The following is a 24,022-nucleotide window of genomic DNA, read 5'->3' as shown; positions in this document are numbered from 1 at the left end:
AAGCAGAAAAGAAGATGGCCCAAATACCTGAGCTGTGCTACCCATGTGGGAGACCAGGATGAAGTTCCAGGCTCCTGGCTTTCACCTGCCCGCAGTCTTGGCTGTTGTGGCCATTTGGGGAGTGAGCCAGCAGACTGCATTTGCTCTGTCTCTCTCCCACTCTGACTTTCAAATAAATAAACACATATTAAAAAAAAAAAGTTGTAAGCCTTTAAGGAGTTAAGTCATTATGCTTTTAAAAAATCATTTAATTTAGTTTTGCTACTGTGTTTGTGAAAAGTTAAAACATAGTAGGGAGAACAGCAATAATGAATATCAATTATTCACTATCTAGCTTCAATAATTGTCACATTTTGCAATTCCTGCCTCATCTATTTCCCATCACCAGCTACCACCATGCTAATTTTCCTTGCTTCTTTCCAGCTTTTCTCCCTCTTTCCTCTCTCCTTTCCCTATTCCCCTCCCCTCCTCTTCCTTTTTTTTTTTTAAAGAGTACTTATTTATTTGAAAGGGGGGAAGAGAGAGAGAAAGAGAGAGAGAGAGAGAGAGTGAGAGTCAGAGAGAGTGATATCTTCTGCCTGCTGGTTTATTCCCCAAATGCCTGCGACAGCTGGGGTTGGGCTAGGCCAAAGCCAGGAGCCTAGAACTCAATTCCACATGGGCAACAGGGACTCAGATATCTGAGCCATCATCTGCTGCCTCCCAGATGCATATTAGCAGGAAGCTCGAATTGGAAGCAAGCAGGAACGTGAACCGAGGCACTCAGATGTGGTATGCAGGTGTCCCGAGCAGTATGTTAACTGCTGTGCCAAATGCCAACCCTGTCTAGAATATTCTAAAGCAAGTCCCACAGCACGTCATTTTTTGGGAAATACAAGTGTGATTCAATTTTAGACCAATTTAATTAATGCCTTTACAAACGATCAGATGATTAACTCTCACTCCCCCTCCCACCTCCTCCCTTCTAGCTCCTTTTGTTGTTGATGATGACATAACTTTTGTCAGCTGTTTATAACATTCGTGTTTTGTTCTGCAACCATAATTCTCTCATTCCTTAGTCTTAGGTCTGTACAATATTTAAGTCAATGCTCAGAGTCAGGTCTTTTAACAAAGACCACTTAAGAGTTCTTTATTTCGGTTCATCTCTTAGTTAATTGCTTTTCTTTTTTCCAAGAAAGGACTTATAGATACCCAATTCTCTCAGTTCTTGCATGTTTAAGAATGTCTGCCTGCTGCTTTTGTATTTCAACTATGTTTTGGCTGAGAATACTGCTCTTGTGCCGCTTTTGTTCTCTCTGAATTATATAGACCTTGCTCTATTCTGTTTTCTTATATTTTAAGTTGCTGTGCAGAATCTGAGGTCTGTCAGATATTTCCCTGATCTCCCCCCGACCCCCAACTAGTTGCCTGATGGAATCTCTTTTTTATCCTGGAGTCTAAAAATTAAAATGTTTATTTGCTTATTTTCATCTACTTGAAAGGCAGAGTGACAAGGAGGGAGGGAAGGAGGTTGGGGGAGGAGAGAGAGAGAGAGAGAGATCTTCAATCCACTGGTTCACTTCTCACATGCCCACAATAACCAGGGTGGGGTGAGGAATTCCATTCATGTTTCCCATGTAGTTGGCAGAGGCACAATCACTTGAGAAATCACCTCCTAGGATGCATTAAAACAAACTGGATTGGAAAATGAAGATGCCAGGACTAGAATTGGCACTCCAGTATGGGATGGGGCATCCCAATCCATTGTGGCACAAAGTCTGCCCCAGTGGCTCCATAAGTTAATCAAAGTGTATCTTTTGGTCAATTATTCTGTACCAGTTTTTCTAGGAACAGAGCATACTTTCTACAGAAACTGCTACTGTTTTAGGGAAAATGCATTTATATCTTTGCATATACGGTCTATACTATGTATTGGATTTCTTATTTAAGGGATTGATCTATTTTGCGTTAATTTTGTCAGTGATGTGAGACAGAGATCCAAATTCATCCTTTTACAGTCACATATTGAATTGTTTCAGTATTATTTATTTAAAATGACTATTCTTTCCCCATTAATTGTCTTGAAATCACTATCAGAAATCAAGTCAACAAAAATGTGAGCTGTGCTGCTAGATTTTCGATTCCACTCAGTTTATCTAAAGATCTGTTTTCCTGTACACTCCACAATTCCTCTATGAACTTAAAAAAATAATAAATTCCTATTACTGCTATATTCTTTCAACAGAAGTATTTTATTTCTTGGATCATGTTTTCTATTAGTCTCTGTGTCTGTCTCTCTCTTAACAATTACCAGCCATTATTGTTTTGATATAATAAGGTAAATTCTTGCTGCTATCTTTCCCTACATTATCTGGGAATGGACTACTTTCCCTACTTTCTGAGTCGTAATACAAGGAGTGGGGTGTGGCTTTCTTTTCTGTAGTCTGAGGCTACAAGGTTTGAGTAAAGGGAAGTACTCAGTCCTTGCTGGGAGGCCCAGGCTCTCCACACTTTGAAATTTGGTCAACTTTCCTGAACCATGGGCCCATTCTCCTCACATCCCAACTGATAACAGGTCCTGCTCTTGTAGGATTCAGCTTGCACCTCTACCCACCCTGAGGTTCTGGAAGACACAAATCTGTGTAGTTTTCCTGGAGCCAACTAAAGTCTTCCAGCATTACGCAGGGGCTTCCATGATTGAGGGTTTTGCTTAGACCTTTTCTGCAGATGCCCAGCAACAATCATAAGCCACTTTTCTCCACATTGGTGATTACCAGTGAACATTTTCATAATTTTGTCAACTCATCTGCTTTTCCATCTACATCATTTTTAACAGGATAGTAGAGTGGCAGGTTCTAGATTAAAAGATGCACCATACCAGAGCCTTTTGTTTCTCTTCCTTCTACTCTTTCTTATTAAAATAATTATTTTATTTTATTTTATTTTAAAGATTTTTATTTATTTTATTTGATAGGTAGAGTTACAGACAGTGAGAGGGAGAGACAGAGAGAGGTCTTCCATCTACTGGTTCATTCCCCAAATGGCTACAACAGTCGGAGCAGTGCCAATCCAAAGCCAGGAGCTTCTTCCAGGTCTCCCACGTAGGTGCAGGGGCCCTAGGACTTGGGCCATCTTCCACTGCTTTGCCAGGCACATTAGCAGGGAGCTGGATTGTAAGTGGAGCAGCTGGGACTCAAACCAGTGCTCATATGGGATGAGAGTGTTGCAGGTGGCAGATAACTGGCTGTGCCATAATGCCCACTACATCTACCCCTTTTTAAGTTGTGGGAGGGGGGAAGCATTGTAATCCATAAGCTGTACTTTGGAAATTTATATTCATTAAATAAAAGTTTAATAAAAAATTATTTTTACTTATTTGAAAGAGATAAAGAGATAGGTCCTCCATCTGCTGGTTCACTCCCCAGATGCCTGCAACAGCCAGGGCTGGGCCAGGCCAATGGTAGGGTCCAGGAATTCAATCCAGAACTCCAAAGTGGGTAGCAGGAAGTATTTGAGCCATCACCTGCTGCCTCCAAGGGTACACATTAGCAAGAAGCTGGAATTGACAGTGGAGCAGGGACTTGAACACAGTCACTCTGACACGGGATGTAGATGTCCCAAGAGGTGTCTCAACCCCTGTGCCAAACATCTGCCCCATCTCCCTGTCCACCACTTTTCAATGTTTATAGACTTAGATTGAAACTCTTTCTTTGTTATTGTTAGGAAATTTTTAGGATTAAATTGGTTGTTGTTAATTTCATTAGGCATTTCATTAGGAGCTTTTGTTATCCTACATCACTCTGCAACTTCATACCACTCTGCAACTCTTGTTACCTACATCACTTTTAGAAAGCAATTTGGCACAATGCTTACAGAGAAATATCTCTAAGTCAGAAATCCCATTTTTTTTTTTTTTTTTGGACAGGCAGAGTAAGACAGTGAGAGAGACAGACAGAAAGGTCTTCCTTCCGTTGGTTCACCCCCCAAATGGCCACTATGGCCGGCACCATGCGCTGATCCGAAGCCAGGAGCCAGGTGCCTCCTCCTGGTCTCCCATGTGGGCGCAGGGCCCACTTGGGCCATCCTCCACTGCCCTCCTGGACCACAGCAGAGAGCTGGACTGGAAGAGGAGCAACCGGGACTGAATCCGGCGCCCCAACTGGGACTAGAACCCTGAGTGCCGACGCCGCAGGCAGAGATTTAGCCAAGTGAGCTGCGGCGCCAGCCAGAAATCCTATTTTTGATAATGTATCATATGGAAATAATCTGTATACATGAGTATGTAATACCATCTGTGATAACAAAGAAATAAATTACATGTCTTATATTAGGAAACCACTGAAAATGATGTCTCATAAGATGGATGGAATGCTTTTCAGTCATTAAGATGACTGTTGCGTCCGGCACCGCGGCTCAATAGGCTAATCCTCTGCCTGCGGTGCTGGCACACTGGGTTCTAGTCCTGGTTGGGCCGCCGGATTCTGTCCCGGTTGCCTCTCTTCCAAGCCAGCTCTCTGCTATGGCCCGGGAGTGCAGTGGAGGATGGCCCAAGTGCTTGGACCCTGCACCCGCATGGGAGACCAGGAGAAGCACCTGGCTCCTGGCTTTGGATCAGTGCAGTGTGCTAGCTGCAGTGCACCGGCTGTAGCGGCCATTGGAGGGAGCAAAAGGAAGACCTTTCTCTCTGTCTCTCACTCTCACTGTGCACTCTGTCCAAAAAAAAAAAAAAAAAAAGATGACAGTTGCAAAAACTAATTATTAACATAGGAATTTTTTAATAAACAATGACAGATAAAAATAGAATAAAAGATGGAATATATACCATTATGGTGGCCATGTAGAGAGATGAAAGCAGGTACATAAGCAGAGAAAAGAGTTTTTGAAAACTAAAAACCCTATAATAGGTTGGTATGAATAAAGAAATACATTTTTATAATTTGCCTGTAATAGAATTGAATTACTTTCATAATAAAAGGAAACATTAAAAACATGAATCAGTAAAGCATTCTTCCTCCATCGCTTGCTGACGTTGAGCTAGTATGTGTTCTCATTTTGGAACACTTAAGCCAAAGAAAAAATATTTAATGGAGTTAAAGTGGATTTACCAGCTGTGTGACCTTGACTGAGGTTACTATTGCACATCTGTAAAACAGACCTGGTTTTATGTCAAGTTCAGAAAAATCACTGTGGAGAGTAACTAAGATACTCTATGTGTCAAGTTTTTAGCAAAGCTTTGGACACACAGAAAGGCACTTAGTAACAGTTCTAGGTTTCTTTGGTTCTGTTCAGAGTAATGGCTCTCATTGCCTTTGCAGTGTGATTATAGCTCAACCAGTGGTCCAGGTGCAAAGGTGGAAAGGTGAGAACAGCAGAAAGAACTTCTATTACCTCTGGCCATCCTCTAGCCTAACTTCACCCCTCTCCCCCCTCAGTGGATATTTCAGTGGATGATTCAACTTAGAAGTGAGCAATTTTTCTTTTTTTTTTTTTTTCATTTGACAGGTGGAGTTAGAGAGAGAGAGAGAGAGAGAGAGAGAGAGAGAGAGAGACAAGACAGACAGACAGATAGAAAGGTCTTCCTTTTCCGTTGGTTCACCCCCCAAATGGCCGCTACGGCCGGCGTGCTGCGCCAATCCGAAGCCAGGAGCCAGGTGCTTCCTCCTGATCTCCCATCCGGGTGCAGGGCCCAAGGACTTGGGCCATCCTCCACTGCCCTCCCGGGCCACAGCAGAGAGCTGGACTGGAAGAGGGGCAACCGGGACAGAATCCGGCGGCCCATCTGGGACTAGAGCCTGGGGTGCCGGTGCCGCAGGCAGAGGATTAGCCTATTGAGCCGCGGTGCCGGCCAAGAAGTGAGCAATTTTTCAAAGGTCACAAAATGAACTGGTGAATAGAGGGAAATTTAGCACTTTCTAGACCAGCAAATCCCTAGGTTGACACACAAGGTATCACCAGATGAATTCAAACTTTAGAGAATCCTCTAAAGGTCTGTTTGCTTTCCTTAATTTACCCTCCCCAGCATAGTTCCTCCAGCATTTATTTGAGAGTCATTTACCCCATAGCTCCCAGAACATGTAAGGCCCAGAAAACAATGTCCTGTGAAGTTGGGAAAGGTCTTCCTGGAGGTCTCCCCTTTAGAATTTTATCCCTGAGCTGCTGTGAAAAGGATAAAAAGGCATTTTAAGCTTTTAAAAATGGTAATAAAGAAAACAGAAACAAAGTAAAACACAAGAGGACACCTACTACATAATTCCACATACACTGAATATCCAGAAACAGTAAATTAAGAGAATAGAGTAGCTGTTGCCTGGGATTGAGGATGGGAGCAAGTATTAATGGAAAATCGTCATAAAAGACCTTACTGGGGCGATGACAGTGTTCAAACTGTTACGCAAGTAAGTAAATTTACTAAAAGTCACTGATTTGCACACCTAAATTTGTAAATTTTATGGTATGTAAACCTTGATAAAGTTCTTATGTTTAAAAAGACAGCACCTTTAAATACTTTATAATTAAAAACATGTATTTTGATTTAAATGAGTTCTGGCTAGGAGCTTCCCAATTTTCTACTAAATATTAAGGCATGGGAGGAAAAAGAGGAATGGTGTCATTGGAAACAAAAATTGAAAGAATCTGGGCAGAATTGCTTCTCATTAGAAAGCAGGTGAGCTAGACTGAGAACTATCTTAAGAGATTGCTTGAGGAAATGCAGGAAAGTCTACTGGGTTTCTCCTCAGTGGCTGCCCCAGGCTTCAGAGATGCATGTTACATAAAGCACAGAAAAACAGGCAGCTGTTCATCTGCTTGCCAAGTACTAGCCTGCAAGGACTGTCTCATCATCCTCCTGTTACCAGACCATTTCCCTATAGATGACAGGACAGCAGAGTCTACAGTGAATAAGAAGATAACAGCCATGGCACCTTAACGTCAGTGAATCCAATGTAAAGAATTAGAAAGCCCCTCTGTTGAGCAATTTCTCTTTTTACTGAATGTTCACAAATGAAAGAGAAGGCTGCTTCCAACAGATGGCATTAGTTGATCACATGTGGTCATTAGATCTTGGCCACCCCGTTGCTCCTTAATCTAGAGCAAAGTCTGCAGCATTTGGGTTCCTTTTAAAGGCATTTTTATGAGTATTATTTACCCTGGTCATCTCCAAAAACAGTGAGAATTTTGAAAACTAGTAGGAAAATAGAAATGTGTGTTTACTACAGACACCAAAGCAAAGCTTCACTTTCTATGGATATGTTCATAGTGGTCACTTGTAAAGTGTCATTTCAGTCTTATCAACAGCCTTTTCTAAACTGAACCTGCTTTTCAGTAGAGTAGCTGCTATTGGGAGAGATGAAGAAGCCAGTCTGCAGTGCATGCTGGGAATTATGGTTTGTCTTATGCTGCTTCTGTTGAGTAGGACATGGAGGAGGAGGTAAGGCCATCCTGGTAGACCAGAAACAGGATGGGGGAAAGTTACTCAGAAACTGAGTGGGTCCTGGGCACATCCATAGCCTGCTAGCTGTGGAAAAGGAACAAAGATGTCACGAAGCAGGCCAAGAATGGAATCAAGCACAATACAGCATTAAACAGATCAATCCTGAAAGATGAGAAAGGCAGAAAACAACATATGGAATTCATGAAAACACATTGCAATGTAGAGGAATATAGTATGGAGATTAGCTACAAGAACATCTCACCAAAACTTGTTTAATACATGACTCAAAAAGAAAGTTCAGGAGTTTGGTATCCTCAACAAGGCACAAAAAGACATAATTTATAATGAAATAGGTACAGAAATTCATAGGAAAAAAACATGGTAAGATGAAAAGGCAAGATGAGATAAAAAATGAGATGGGTAATATTGATAACAGCAATAAAAATTACTAATATTTAATTATTTCAATGTATCATGCTTTATTCGAAGTATTTTTATGTGTATTAACTCATTTAATTTTTATAAGAGCATCGTGGCAAAATTCTACTATAATTGTTCAAATTTTATAATCAAAACCAAGAAGTTGGGGCCAGTATTATGGCACAGTGGGTAAGACCGCCGCCTGTAATGCCTGCATCCCATGTGGATGTGGGTTAGAGTCCCAGCTGCTCCACTTCCAATCCAGCGCCTTTGCTAATGAGCCTGGGAAAGCAGCAGAGAATGGCCCAAGTCCTTGGGCCCCTGCACCCATGTGGGGGACCCCAGAAGCTCCTGGCTTCTGGGTATGGACCAGCCCATTTGGGGAGTGAACCTGCAGATGGAAAATCAATCAATCAATCACTCTCTCTCTTCCTCCCTCCCTCCCCCTCTCTCCTTCTTCCGCTTCCTCTCTTCCTGTCTCTCTCTCTGTTACTCTGCCTTTTAAATAAACAAATCTTAAAAAACAAGGTTGCCCAACTAATAACTGTTAGAGCCAGTATTCAAATTCTGACAATTTCATTCCATGGCCTGTGTTTTTAATCATTACACTAAGTGGACAAAAGATACAAACGCAAAACTAAAGGCATCCAAGGCAATAAAAAGAATAATTGAAGTTGTGAGTGACTTACACTAAAATGAAAAGTCTATCCTGATAGGGGAAAAAAACATACAAAAACAGGAAGAAGAGATAACAGATACAGGAGCCAGAGAATAAAAATTTTCTCTTGCTGCCTAAGGATGCATTGCATTTCAGACAAAAAACTTGCAAACACAAGGATATCTACATGTTTGTTTTCAAAAAACAAATCTAAAACCTACAGAATGTCAAATGAGCACAAGAAAAATAAACTTCCATGATACATTTATAACTTCACTTCTAATTAAAAACAGAAGAAACTGGGGCGGTGCTGTGGCGCAGTAGGTTAATTCTCTGCCTGTGGCACCGGCATCCCATATGGGCGCTGGTTCCAGTCATGGCTGCTCCTCTTCCAATCCAGCTCTCTGCTATAGCCTGGGAAAGCAGTAGAATATGGCCCAAGTGCTTGGGCCCCTGCATCCACATGGGAGACCTAGAAGAAACTCCTGGCTCCTAGCTAGGATTGACACAGCTCCGGCCGTTGCAGCCATTTGGGGAGTGAATGAACTAGCGGAAGGAAGACCTTTCTGTCTCCTCTCTCTCTGTCTGTAACTCTACCTCTCAAATAAATAAATAAAATATTTTAAAAAGACAGAAGAAATTTAAATTAGACACATTTCCAAATTTCAAGTGTAAACAGAAGGCTGAAATATATGAGGCAAAACTGGTAAAATTTTAAGAAGAAATAGACAAGCCTTATAATATAGTTGAATAGGCCTCTAACAGTAATTGCCATAAAGCAGTCAGTAAAAGAGTAAGAATATAGTTAACAACAGGATCTAGTTGACATTTATAGATTTCATTATCCAACAGCAGCACAGTACACATTCTTCTCAAACTTACATGGGGTATTTACCAAGACAGACTGTATTCTGGGCCATAAAAATCTTTAGCCAACTTAAAAGAATAGACATCATACAATAACCTCAGGTCACAGTGGGATTAAGCTAGAAACCAAAAAGAGAAAGATAGCTGGAAAATCCCCAAATACTTGGAGACTAAACAACACATTTCAAAACAATACATGGACCAAAGAAGAAGTTACAAAAGAATATTTAAATTATGAACTAAAGAAAATGAAAACACAGCTTTTTAAAAATTTGTGGAATGACAGGACTGGCACTGTGTTGCAGCAAGTTAAGCTACCACTTGTGACGCTAGCATTCCACATGGGAGTTTAAGTCTCGGCTGTACTGTTTCTGATCCAGCTTCCTGCTAATGCACCTGAGAGGGCAGTGGATGATGGCCCAAGCACTACCCAAAAGCTACCAAAAGCTGGTAGAAGATTTAAAATTGATAAAACTTGGAGAGAACATTTGGTGCAGCAGTTAAGATGTTACATCCCATATCAGAGTTTCTGGGTTCCAGTTTTCTGCCGATGCATCCTAGAGGAGCAACAGGTGATGGCTCAAGTGGTTGGGTCCCTATCATCCATGTGGGAGACCTGGATTGAGTTCCTAGCTTTTGGGCATTTCAGGAGTAAACCAGCAGATGAGAGCTCTTTCTCTGGCTGTCTCTCATATAAAAAAAATACATTTTAAAAAATTATAAAAAACTGATATACCTCTATCCAGGATAGCCAGCAAAAAATAGAGAAGACACAAAGTACTAATATCAGGAATGAAAGATGGGCCACCACCACAGATTCTATGGACATTAAGAGTATAATAAAGGCACATTATAAACAATTGTTATGTGCAAACTTTTGGTAATTCAAATGAAACACACCAATTTCTTAAAAGATACATTCTACCAGAATTCACGTAAAAACAAATAGATAAGTTGAACAGGCTTTTATCTATTAAGGAAATTGAATCACAATTATTAAATTTTCAAAAGAGAAAAACATCAGGCCCAGGTGGGCTCCACTGGGGAATTTTACCAACAACTCAAGGAAGAATTGATAGCAATTCTCTATGATATCTTCCCAAAAATAAAAACATGGGGAATCTAAATCACTCTATGAGGCCTGGGTTACCCTAACACCAAAACTAAAAACATTATAATAAAAGAAAACAATAGACCATTATCTCTAATCAACATGATGCAAAAACTGTCAACAAAATATTAACAAATCAAACCAACAATGTATGAAAAACATTACACATCACAATCAAGTGGGATTTATCCTAGGTGTACAATACTGGCTCAGCATTTGAAAATCAAATTCATGTAATCTATCACATCGATAGGCTAAAGAAGAAAAATTATATGATCATAGTAACAGATTCAGAAACAGCATTTCATAAAATACAAAATCTCTTTATGCTCAAAACTGTCAGTAAATTTGAAGAACAGAGGGAATTGTCTCAATTTTATAAGGAACATCAACAAAAACCTTACAATTATCATCATACTTAAGGTCAATGCTGATTGGAAGCAAGAAAAAGATGTCCCCTTTCATCACTCCTAATGAGCATCACACTAGATATTCCAGCGAATGGAATAAGACAAGAAAAGGGAACAAATATTGGGAAGGAGGAAATAAAACTTATCTTCATTTGTAGATGACATCCTTATTTATGTAGGAAACCCCAAAGAATCAACAGGAACTGCTAGAACTTATAAGTGATTTTAGCAGGGTCGCAAGATGTAACAATAATACCCAAAAGCCTGAATGCAGCAACGAACCAGTGGACTTTCAAATTAAAAACACATTATCATTTACATTATCACTAAAAAAAGACAGAAAAATACTTAAGTATAAAGCTAAGTAAAATATACAAGATCTTATGAGGTAAACAATAACAATGAAGTCCAAATAACCCATTTTTATGGACAGGAAGACTAAAACCTATTGAGATCTCTGTTCTTTTTTTTTTTTAACTTTTATTTAATGAATATAAATTTCCAAAGTACAGTTTATGGGTTACAATGGCTCCCCCCCATAACTTCCCTCCCACCCGCAACCCTCCCCTTTCCCGCTCCCTCTCCCCTTCCATTCACATCGAGATTCATTTTCAATTCTCTTTATATACAGAAGATCAGTTTAGTATATATTAAGTAAAGATTTCAACAGTTTACCCCCACATAGCAACACAAAGTGAAAAAATACTATTGGAGTACTAGTTATAGCATTAAATAACAGTGTACAGCACATTAAAGACAGAGATCCCACATAATATTTTTTAAAAAATTGATTAATTTTCTATGCAATTTCCAATTTAACACCAGGTTTTTTTTTTTTTTCATTTTCAATTATATACAGAAGATCGATTCAGAATATACTAAGTAAAGATTTCATCAGTTTGCATCCACACAGAAACACAAAGTGTAAAAATACTGTTTTAGTACTAGTTATAGCATCACTTCACATTAGACAACACATTAAGGACAGATCCCACATGAGACATAAGTACACGGTGACTCCTGTTGTTGATTTAACAATTTGACACTCTTGTTCATGGCGTCAGTAATCTCCCTAGGCTTTAGTCATGAGTTGCCAAGGCTATGGAAGCCTTTAGTGTTCGCTGACTTTGATCTTATTCCGATAGGGTCATAGTCAAAGTGGAAGTTCTCTCCTCCCTTCAGAGAAAGGTACCTCCTTCTTTGATGGCCCCGTTTTTTCCACTGGGATCTCACTCGCAAAGATCTTTCATTTAGGTCTTCTTCTTCTTCTTCTTTTTTTTTTTTCTTTTTTTTTTTTGCCAGAGTGTCTTGGCTTTCCATGCCTAAAATACTCTCATGCGCTCTTCAGCCAGATCCGAATGCCTTAAGGCCTGATTCTGAGGCCAGAGTGCTATTTAGGACATCTGCCATTCTATGAGTCTGCTGTGTATCCCGCTTCCCATGTTGGATCATTTTTTCCCTTTTTGATTCTATCAGTTAGTATTAGCAGACACTAGTCTTATTTGTGTGATCTCTTTGACTCTTAGATCTATCAGAGTGATTGTGAACTGAAATTGATCACTTGGACTAGTGAGATGGCATTGGTACATGCCACCTTGATGGGATTGTGTTGGAATCCCCTGGCACGTTTCTAACTCCACCATTTGGGACAAGTCCGATTGAGCATGTCCCAAATTGTACATCTCCTCCCTCTCTTATTCCCACTCTTATATTTAACAGAGATCACTTTTCAGTTAAATTTAAACACCTAAGAATAATTGTGTGTTAATTACAGAGTTCAATCACTAGTACTAGAACAACAACAACAAAAAATACTACAAAGGATAAAGTATTACATTGTACATCAACAGTCAGGACAAGAGCTGATCAGGTCATTGTTTCTTATAGTGTCCATTTCACTTCAACAGGTTTCCCCTTTGGTGCTCAATTAGTTGTCGCCGATCAGGGAAAACAAATGATATTTGTCTCTTTGGGACTGGCTTAATTCACTCAGCATGATGTTTTCCAGATTCTTCCATCTTGTTGCAAATGACCGGGTTTCATTGTTTTTGTACTGCTGTATAGTATTCTATAGAGTACATGTCCCATAATTTCTTTATCCAGTCTACTGTTGATGGGCATTTGAGAGATCTCTGTTCTTTACTTGACTTAAGAGTCAATAAAACCCCAATAAAAACCCCAGAAACTTATTTTGTGGACAGTAGACACTGATTCTAAAGTTCATATGGAAAGGAAAAAGACTCATGGTGGCCACCACAATATTAAAGAACAAAGTTGGACTACTGATACTAGCCAAATTTGTCTTATTATGACCTACAACAATCAAGAGAGTATGACACTGATAAAAGAGTTAGACAAACAGGTTTACGGAACAAACTAGAGAGTCCCTAAATAAACCCACACAAATACAGTCAGATGATTTTTGACAAAGGAGCCAAGACATTTCAACAGAGATAAACAGTCTTTCCAGAAACTGGCCCTATGGGGCTGGCGCTGTGGCTCACTTGGTTAATCCTCCGCCTGCGGCGGTGCTGGCATCCCATATGGGCACCGGGTTCTAGTCCCAGTTGCTCCTCTTCCCAGTCCAGTTCTCTGCTGTGGCCCAGGAGGGCAGTGGAGGATGGCCCAAGTGCTTGGGCCCTGCACCTGCATGGGAGACCAGGAAGAAGCACCTGGCTCCTGGCTTTGGGTCAGCGTAGCGCTGGCCGTAGCGGCCATTTGGGGGGTGAACCAATGGAAGGAAGACCTTTCTCTGTCTCTTTTTCTCTCTCACTGTCTATATCTCTACCTGTCAAAAAAAGAAACTGGTCCTAGAACAATTAAGACATCAACCTTCAAAAACAAAGCTACACAGACATCATAGCTTTTAAAAAATTAATTCGAAATGGTCATAGACCTAACATAAAGAAAAAAACAGTTAAAAATCACTTATTTGAAACTCAGTGACTGAGAGATGGACAGAAGAGAGAGAGAGAGGGAGAGAGAGCAAGAAAGTAAGAAAGCGAGCTTGTTCCCACCCATTGGTTCATTTCCCAAATGCTTGCAACAGCTGGAGCTACACTAGGGCAGGAGCCAGAATCTGGGAATTAACCCCAGGTCTCCCACGTGGAAGGCAGAAACTCAATTACTTGAGCCATCACCACTGCCTCCTGAGCTTTACATCAGCAGGAAGCTGTAATTAAGAGACAGAGCCAGAACTGAATCCAGATACTCCAGTGTGGGGTGCAGGCATCCTAACTATTAAGTTAAATACCCTCTGCTATTTTTTATATAAAATTTACAGTGAAATGCACACATCTTACGCATACATTCACTAAGTTCTAGCAAATGCACCTATCTGCATAACCCAAATCCTTCCTAATATATACATTACTTTCACTCCTGAAAGTTCCCTCAACGTCCTAACCCTTTATATACTTTTGTAAACAATCACAAAGACTACAGGTATTTGGAACATATTTACGGCATCACCCTATTTTTTGTTGTAGAAATAGTTTAAAAAACTGAAAGAAAAAACATAAAAAGTGGTACTTGTGAATAATGGGATTACCACTGATCTCAATTTTCTTGTATTCTCTGTATTTTCTAAGTTTTAAGTTAATGTGCTACTTGGATGGTAGAAAAAAACAGTAAAAGCTACTTTAAAGAAACATCATTACTTTAGTAAATGATAACACACACACATATATAGGAGAATATTCACAGACATTAGAGTGGTTCTTTTGAATATTATCTAGAAAAATCAAAACCATTTCAATATATCAGATTATAATGTCAAAAATAAAGAAATATTAATAACCTTATCACCATGATATGAAGCATGCAAACACACAAAATAGTACTGGAAAGGACTAAGAAGAACAATAATGGCTATATTTCTCATTCTGATTTGGCGATGCAATTATAAGTAATTTTTGAGAAAATCATATTTTTAAAAATTAAAAAGCATTTAGGGGCCAGTGCTGTGGAATAGTGGGTAAAGCCACTGCCTGCAGTGCTAGCATCCCACACGGGCACTGGTTTGAGTCCCGACTGCTCCACTTCCTATCAAGATCTCGGCTATGGCCTGGGAAAGCAGTAGAAGAAGGCCCAAGTGCTTGGGCCGCTGCACCTGCGTAGGAGACCGAGAAAAAGCTCTTGGCTCCTGGCTTTGGATTAGCGCAGCTTTGGCTGTTGTGGCCACTTTGGGAGTGAACCAGCAGACGGAAGGTACTCCCTGCCCCTGCCTCTGCTTCTCCATGAGTGTAACTCTGCCTTTTGAATAAATAAATCTTTTTAAAAAATAAAAAGCATTTAAATATCCCATTAAATCTTTTTTATAAAATTTATTTATTTATTTGAAAGGCAGAGTAACCTAGAGGCAGAGGCAGAGAGAGAGATCTTCCATCCGCTGGTTCACTCCCCAGATGGCTGCAACGGCTGGAGCTGAGCTGATCCAAAGCCAGGAGCCAGGATGTTCTTCCTGGTCTCCCACATGGGTGCAGGGTCCTAAGGACTTGGGCCATCTTCCACTGCTTTCCCAGGCCATAGCAAAGATCTGGATAGGAAGCGGAGCAGCAAGGACTTGAACTGGCGCCGTGTGGGACGCTGACACTGTAGGTGGCAGTTTTACCCACTATGCTACAGTGCCAGTCCCTTATAAAATCTTGACATCAGGAACATCCAGCTGTGAAAAGGTGAACCCACCCAGAAAACTTTACAGTATTCCTTGGCTTTTGTAAAGGGCTCCTATGGCCTACAGTTTGGTTGGGTTTGCAACAGATCATTCAAACTGTTATAGTAGAACAAAACAAACAAGTGCTAAAGTACCTTTATCGGGAAAGATGTTGTTTTTGGTGATCTTGACACTTTTGGGTCTTGGGTGGTTATCATCCATGCCCATGATCAGGTTGCGGAAAAATGAATCAAATTTCTTTCTGCTGTCAGCATTGATGGTGCCTGCTATGGTCCACACCAACGAGAAGAGGAACAGTCCTTGTAGCCAGAGGAAGATCTGTTGACTTGAGAGACCTTCATATAACTCCATTTCCTCCTCCTCTATATGCTTGATTTCATCTAACAGTAAGAAAAGAGAACCTCAGGAAAAGGCTCTGAGTGGCACAGACAGAAAACATGGGAGCTGGCTAATTTTTTCTATGAAGGGATCGGAGAGGTGACTGATATTGAGAGTGCCTATCACTTGTCAGATCCTCTTGCATTCTATTTATGGTGGTAAAATACACATAACACAAAATTTACCATTGTAACTATTTTTTAAAAAAGATTTATTTATTTATTTTAAAGGCAGAATTACAGACAGATGGAGAGAAGGGAGAGACAGAGTGACTGAGCAAGCCAGAGAGACCTTCGATGTGTTGGTTCATTCCCCAAATGGTTGCAATGGTGAGCACACATTACCAGGGAGCTGGATCAGAAGTGGAACAGCAGGTACTTGAACTGATGCTCATATGGGATGCTGGCATCACAGGCAGCTTAAACCATTGAGCCATAATGCTGGCCCCAACCATCGTGACCATTTTAAGATTCCAGTTCAGTGATATTAAGTACCTTCATATTGTTGTGCAACCATCACCACCATTCCTATCCTGAACTCTTTCAACTGTACAGAACTGACGTTCTGTGCCTACTAACAATAACCTTCTCTTCCATCCTCCCTCCATGCTCCTTATAAATCAACATTCTACTTTGATCTACCATAGGTGCATCAAAGAAGTAGAATTAGGGGCCGGCACTGTGGCATAGCAAGAAAAGCCGCTGCCTGCAGTACCGGCATCCCATATGGGTGCCAGTTAGAGTCCTGGCTGCTCCATTTCCGATTCACCTCTCTGCTATGGCCTGAGAAAGCAGTAGGGTAGGGTGTATGTTAGAAGGAAGCTGGAATGAGACAGGAGTTGGAACTTAAACCCAGGCACTATGATATGGGATATGAATATAAATAGGATATTTATCTTCATGCCTAATCAAATTTTTGCTTCCAGCCATTATTTATATATTTATTATTAATTCTAAATTTATAAAACACAAATGATGAGGTAGTAATACAATAAGTTCCCATGTAGCCCTCACTCTATTTCCCCTATTAACATTTCATATTAGTATATTTGTCACAATAAATGAAGTACACCCAGCTTCTATTTTTTTAAATCCAAACTTGTTTTATCCCTCTCATCTCTCCTAGACTTCAGTAATCATCATTCTATGTTCAGATTGATTTTTTTTTTAAATTTTAGCTCTCACATAGGAGGGAGAACATGTGGTATTTGTGTTTGTGTATCCGGCTTATTTACTCAACAATATGTCCTCCAGTATAAACCATTTTGTTGCAAATGATAGGTTTTCATTTTTAATAGCCACATAATATTCCATTACACACACAGACACACACACACAGAGCGAGAGAGCGCTCACGTTTTCTTTATTCATCTGATGATGGACACCTGGGTTGATTCCATATCTTACCTATTGTCCGCAGTGCTCAGTGCTATAAACATGATGGAGCAGCCTAACCTTATTTCTTCAAACATTCTCTCTGCCACTTTTCTCTTCCTTCTTCTGGGACTCCCACAATATGTATGTTGGGCTGCTTGAATGTCCATTCCACAGGTCCCTTAGCTTCTGTTCATTTTCCTTCAATCCCTTCCCTTTGCACTCCTTAGACTTGGTAATTTTAATTGTCCTGTCTTCAAGTTTACTGCTTCCTCCTTTGGCCTGCTCAACTATGCCTGAAGTCCTTCTAGTGTATTTTTTTTTCTTTATTTCAGTTATTGTATCTTTTAGTTCCAGAATTTCTTTTCGGTTCCTTTTTAGTTTTTTTTTTTTTTTAATCTCTCCATCGACACTTCCATTTTGTTCACACATCATTTTACTGTCTTCTGACACATCTTACTTTAGTTCTTGAGCCTATTTACGATAGTTGTCTTAAAGTCTGTGTCTAGTAGGTGTGCTATCTGAACCTTTCTACAGTACAATTCCTGTCAGTTTATTTTTTTGTTTCAACAGAGCATGCTTTTCTGTTTCTTCTGTGCACTTGGGTTTTGGTGTTGTTGCATATTGGGCATTTGAATCTAATAGTTCAAAGTGGTAACTATGGAAATCAGATTGCACTGCCCCCTTCTCTAAGCTTTGCTGTTTTGTTTTGTTTTTGTTTTTTGACTGCTAATTGTCTCTATTTTGGGGATTATCCCAAGATACAGTCTTAAAGTCTCTTCAGATCTTTTACGACACTGTTATCTTTCCTTGGCCATCTGTGCTGCTTTTCTAAATTCTTCTGTATATGTGGTTATTTTTGAATGCCTTAGTTATTAAATGTATATCTACCAAAAATTAGAAAAAGAGAGAAATTAAGAGGTGAGGGAGGTGCTGGCCCTTTGGATTTCTCAGCAGTTGCTTCAGCCTGAGGTGGCAGAGCTTGCAATCCTGAGGGTTAAAGGGCATAGAAATGACAGCCTGTCTCTGTGCTTGTGCTTCTGCAACCAGAAGCAGCGACCAGTGATCAGATCCTTATTGCCCACTCTGGCTCCTGTACGCTGTGTACAAGCTGCTGCTGGAACATGTGTGTAACTGCCTGCTTTTGCAACGAGGGATCAAGACCGAGTAGCAGCTTCCACAATGAAAGCTGAAACTGATCAAAATTAATCTCGATTTGTCCTCTAAGCCAGAATTTCAAAATAGTTACATAATATGCCAGTAGAATTGTTGTCTAGATGGGGAGACAGATTCCTGCTGCTTTCTATGCCATGATCTTCCCAGAATATTCTCTATCTACATTAATTTTTATTTAACTTACGTAACAAACTTAAAGAGATATCGTTATACTTGTGTAAGAGATGAGTCAATCAAGGCTCAAAAATGTCAAACTCTTTACCATTTCACTTGTGCTTCTCAAGGTTTAATGTGCACACAAATCATTCAGGATCTGTAGAAACAGTTTATGGCTCAGATGGTTTGGACAGGGTCTCAGGTGCTTCTTCTCTTCTTTTAATGAGCCCTCAGGTGATGCAGTTGTTTCTGAGTCTTGCTACTTTGAGTGGGAAACTGAGAACTGGATAAAGTTCATCTTTCAAGCATTCCTCCCTTCCCCTTAGCATCCCTTGTCTTCCCATCAGGCTCTTCCCTTACACCCCTCCTGCCAACAGATACCCAGGAGCCTCCTGTATTTTATCACCTAGGTCTTCCAGCTTTGGTCAGTTCTTTAGCCTTTCTGCTGTTTGTTCTCCCAGTAGCATGGAAAAGTATTAGATAATGTGTGAAAATTTCTTACATATATATGTACATATACATTATACATTATTATATATAATATATTATTACAAATACATTTTTATGTATTAGGACATTCTTTCTGGGATATTCATATGTTTCACCTAAATTAATCTTGTAGGACATGCCTTTCACATAGAGAGGAACAGGAATTATTATCTCTGTTATGTGAATTAGGAATCTTAGACTGAGGAAAGATGGGGTAATTTGCACAATAAAACCCAGAAAAGTCATGTTAGATCAAAACCAAATACTTGAACTCTTCACCAAACTCTACTATCTATACTTCAAAGGCTTGCATGTACTATACCAAAGAGCTGTCCTATTGTAACTCAAAGGGAGCCAAAGAGGCAGGAGCAGAAAAAATAGCCAAGACACTCCCAACCCCCATGTGTCTTAAGGAATTCTGGGTAGCGCTTACCAAGCAGAGAGGAGTATAGTCTCATCATCGAGAAGGCAAGGTGGATGGGAGATGTTTGCACTACAAATTTACACTGAAGGCGACAAAATTCTAGGCAGGGCTGGACAAGCCACATGAACATGTCATTGACCTGAGAATAGAAAGCTATGTGAGATTGGGAGACATTACCAAAAAATGAGTTCATTTCAGGAGGCTGGAGATGCGGCTAAGACTGTTGATCACTTCTGAGTGCAGGTGCATTGGGAAAAGCCTACAGGCAGCATGACTCCTGTTCCAGCTTCCTCCTTGCTAGTTCCAAAGGCCCGGCTGTCTCAATTTCCCATCCTCATTCCATTGTCCAGAGCTGGCTACTCAGGGAGGCTTAGAGTTACTCTGGGCCAGCTACAGGATGCAGGAGGTAGGTGTAGGTCCCAGCTACCATACAGGGAATCCTCAAAGAGTTCATGGAAAATGTGTATTATGAAAAAGTTATGTGTGGTTTACATTTTTTTTGCACCAAAATAAACATCTTTTAATTCCACTTCCACAAACTTTTGACATACCCTCATATTTAATTTTGTTTCTATAAAAATATTATGAATTATAAACAGCTGATTTACGAATGGATGTTAAATGTTTATAAAGGAGAGATTCCTATATAATGCAGCCATAAGAAATACAGAGCTAAATTTGGGGCTGAGTTTCAGGGACTCACTAGATGCACATATATATTTATTTGGGGGTAATCCTTACTTCTTTTATCTACGTGTATCTACTCCCAACCTCATTTATACTTTTTTAAAAATCACCTGACTCACTTTTCTAATTTTATAACGCGAGAAAGGAAAAGAGGCACCACAAACACAGGCTCTCCCTCCTGCTTGTCCTGTTGCAGAGTGTGGTCAGGTACCCATCTAGCCCAAATATTCCCACATCTTGAAGGGAGGGAAGAAGGGAATGGTCACTCATAGTAGCTGCAAAGAACGTACTTCTAACTGGTTCTAGTGGAGTTCAGGACACAAGATAGAAAATGGCAGGACAAAGAGGAACACATCTCTTCCTAACTTGGTCCCATTTCTAGAGTAACTTCTACTAGTGAGTCAATGGGAGAAGGGGTAACATTGCAGCCAGCCATGTAAAGAATGTTCCTCAGCACCATAATTCCCCACTAGTGAGCCAAGGAATGATGGAGCAGATGGAACAGAAAGGAGACATTGACTGCATCACACCATCCTCACCACATGAAGAAGCTGGAGAAATGGCAAGCAGCTAGGAAACAAGAAAACTGGAGGCAAGCACAGAATTTCCTGCCCCCTTTTCTGTCCTGGAACAATGAAGGTTCCTAGGAGGCCCTTGAGTTGAGGAGTAGGAAGATGGGATGGCATGGAGAGGAAGGGGGCCTGCGGGTCTCACCAATTCCTTGTGCTCCTCATTGAGGCTGTGGGGCAAGGTGTCCATGTAGGAATCCTTCAGGGGCTTCCAGCCGAGCTGATGGGGCTCCATGTAGATCATCCCACACCTGGGAAACACAAACAGAGGACCAGCCTGGCCCACATCCAGGCTCCCAAGCATGAAGGGGTGAGGTTTATGCAGGCAGTGATGGTGAGCAAAGGGCTGGAACATTCCTAGCTCCAGGCCAAGGGGAAGGTACACAGATTTTGTGAGGAAAGGGTGGAAACCGGTGACAAGAGCAAGATCTTGAGAACCAGAAGGGCCTGGATTCAAATCCCAGCCCCACATCCTACTGGCCACCAAATGACCTTAAGCAGATTGCTTCACTGTCTTTGAACTTGTATCTTTGTAAACTGAGGAACATAAAAAACAAGTAGTTCATAAGGCTGTTGTAAAGATTCAACGAGAAGGGGCTAGTGCTGTGTGTAACGGGTAAAGCCACTGCCTGCAGTGCTGGCATCCTATATGGGTGCTAGTTCAAGACCTGGCTGCTCCACTTCCAATCCAGCTCTCTGCTATGGCCTGGGAAAGCAGTAGAGGATGGCCCAAGTCCTTGGGCCCCTGCACCCACATGGGAGACCTGGAAGAAGCTCCCAGCTTTGGATTGGCACAGCTCCGGCCATTGTGGCCATCTGGGGGAGTGAACCAGTGGTTGGAAGACCTCTCTGGCTCTGTCTCTGCCTCTCTGTAACTCTGCTTTTCAAATAAATAAATAAGTAAATCTTTTAAAAAATGAAGATTAAACAAGAAACTGCCAACAGAGAATTAAGCACCATGCCCAGCACACAGAAAACTCTTAATCAATGGCAAATAATATTATCATTACCACGAATACCCACATACTGACACACAACACTTAATGTAGCACTGTTTTCCCTGTTGTGTTAAAACTTGGTGTGCTCTTGTTGGTTTCTGACACCAGCTTACATTTATTGAGCATCTGCTGCATGCCTGGCACTTTGCGAGGCCCTGAAAGCCTTCATTTCTGAATAGTCCTCTTTGTGGTCTGCATTTTAGACATGAGGAGACTGTTGCTCAGAGAGCTTAAGTGACTTACAAGAGACCACACAGCTAGTTAAGTGGTAATAGTGAGGGTAGGAACCCAAGCCAGCCTAAGGTGCCATGTGCTCTTCCTACTGTCTCACATTGCCTTTGGGAATGGGGGCAAATTTTATTCTTCATGGACTTCAGCTGCACAGAATTGGATTAATTATCACCCTTGGGACCCTGATCATTAGCCCATGTTTGGCCTTTCTTAGTTGATTGTTTTTTTTTGTTTGTGTGTTTGTTTTTTGACAGGCAGAGTGGATAGTGAGAGAGAGAGACAGAGAGAAAGGTCTTCCTTTTTGCCTTTGGTTCACCCTCCAATGGCCGCTGCAGCCGGCTCATCGCGCTGATCCGAAGCCAGGAGCCAGGTGCTTCTCCTGGTCTCCCATGCGGGTGCAGGGCCCAAGCACTTGGGCCATCCTCCACTGCACTCTCGGGCCATAGCAGAGAGCTGGCCTGGAGGAGGGGCAACCAGGATAGAATCCGGCGCCCCAACCGGGACTAGAACCTGGTGTGCCGGCGCCGCAAGGCAGAGGATTAGCCTGTTAAGCCACGGCACCAGCCTGATTGTTTTCAATAATGTTTTAAGGGCCCATGAACCCACCATCTGGAGAAAGGCCTAGATCCTGACATAAGGACTTCTTTATCCTACTCCCTTGAGCTTTCCCACCTGAAAAAACCTCGTGTTCACCTTCTCCTTGATTTATTTCCTTCTTTTAGAGTTCTACAGCATCTCTATACATTCCTAAAATGTATATATTTTATATTTTTAAAAAATAATTTAAAAAGGGAACCATGCTGCAACTAATGTTTCAAGGCTTCTTTTATTTTTAACATTGCTATGATTTTTAAAAATTTATTTATTTATTTTTGACAGGCAGAGTTAGACAGTGAGAGAGAGAGAGACAGAGAGAAAGGTCTTCCTTCCATTGGTTCACCCCCCAAATGGCCGCTAGGGCCAGTGCGCTGCGCCAATCTGAAGCCAGGAGCCAGGTGTTTCTTCCTGGTCTCCCATGCGGGTACAGGGCCCAAGCACATGGGCCATCCTCCACTGCCTTCCCAGGCCACAGCAGAGAGCTGGACTGGAAGAGGAGCAACTGGGACAGAACCCTGCGCCCCAACCGGGACCAGAATCCGGGGTGCTGGCGCCACAGGAGGAGGATTAGCCTAGTGAGCCGCAGTGCCGGCCGTCAACATTGCTATGATTTTATCTGTAACATATTTGCTAAGCTTTACCCATATAGTTGCATTATCAGTGCAGGCCTTAATTTTAATCTCTAAAAATTTATTTTGAGGGCTATGTACCAATTTAATAACTTATGAGTATATTATAATTTATTGAAAATTCCCTCCTGATAATGGACATTCAGGCTGCTTCCAAGTGTTTGTTCATTTAAGTTGTGCTACTACAAATATTTTTGTGTAAATTTCCTATTGTACATCAGTGAAAGTTAGGAGCAGAACTGCTGCATCACGGGTTCAACCTTAGGAGATTATATCACACTCTTTTCCACTTGCTTGTTTAATTTCAGAATTCCACCAGCACTGTGGATTGAAGACTGATTTCATGACAAACAAAAGTGAACAGCCAATGACATAAGTGACCTGCTGAGGCTCAATCCCATTTGTGGGGCTTTACAGCTGTCCTCCTGCTTAGGGGTAGTGGGTCCACACCTTCTCTCAGGGCCTCACTGCAAGCTGACTTACCTGCTCACTGTGGCTGGGGAGGCCTGCTCCAGGTCAGCTGGCTCAAAGATCAGGCTCATCTTGGGACTCATCTGGATAATCTCACCACTCATTAAACACAGCTGCAAATGCAGAGCAGAGGGGTGGGGGGCAGGCACAGGGGTCAAATTCCATCTGCAAGTGAAAAGCCTCCGTGGAGACACAGCTGGTTTGAACTCATTCCACAAACATTTCTTGAGCATTTACTATGTGTCAGGCACTGTGCTAGGTGCATGGGATAAAACAGACGCAAGTCCATGTTCTC

At 41.2% G+C, this 24,022-nt stretch overlaps 1 protein-coding gene across 1 annotated transcript in view; it reads right to left on the bottom strand.

Moving 5' to 3' along the window:
* DNAH3 (dynein axonemal heavy chain 3) overlaps positions 1-24,022 on the bottom strand; it is a 176,547-nt gene that overhangs the window by 52,615 nt on the left and 99,910 nt on the right. The window contains exons 37-40 of the mRNA XM_062180013.1: positions 23,740-23,840; positions 20,947-21,052; positions 19,555-19,684; positions 15,684-15,929 (exon numbers count right to left, since the gene is read on the bottom strand). Of these exons, the coding sequence (XP_062035997.1) occupies positions 15,684-15,929; positions 19,555-19,684; positions 20,947-21,052; positions 23,740-23,840 (583 nt within the window). The remainder of the gene's footprint in view (positions 1-15,683; positions 15,930-19,554; positions 19,685-20,946; positions 21,053-23,739; positions 23,841-24,022) is intronic.

Source organism: Lepus europaeus, chromosome 21 (genome assembly GCF_033115175.1).
Source record: "Lepus europaeus isolate LE1 chromosome 21, mLepTim1.pri, whole genome shotgun sequence".
NCBI lineage: Eukaryota > Metazoa > Chordata > Mammalia > Lagomorpha > Leporidae > Lepus > Lepus europaeus.
This window is presented reverse-complemented; position numbering and strand designations above follow the sequence as displayed.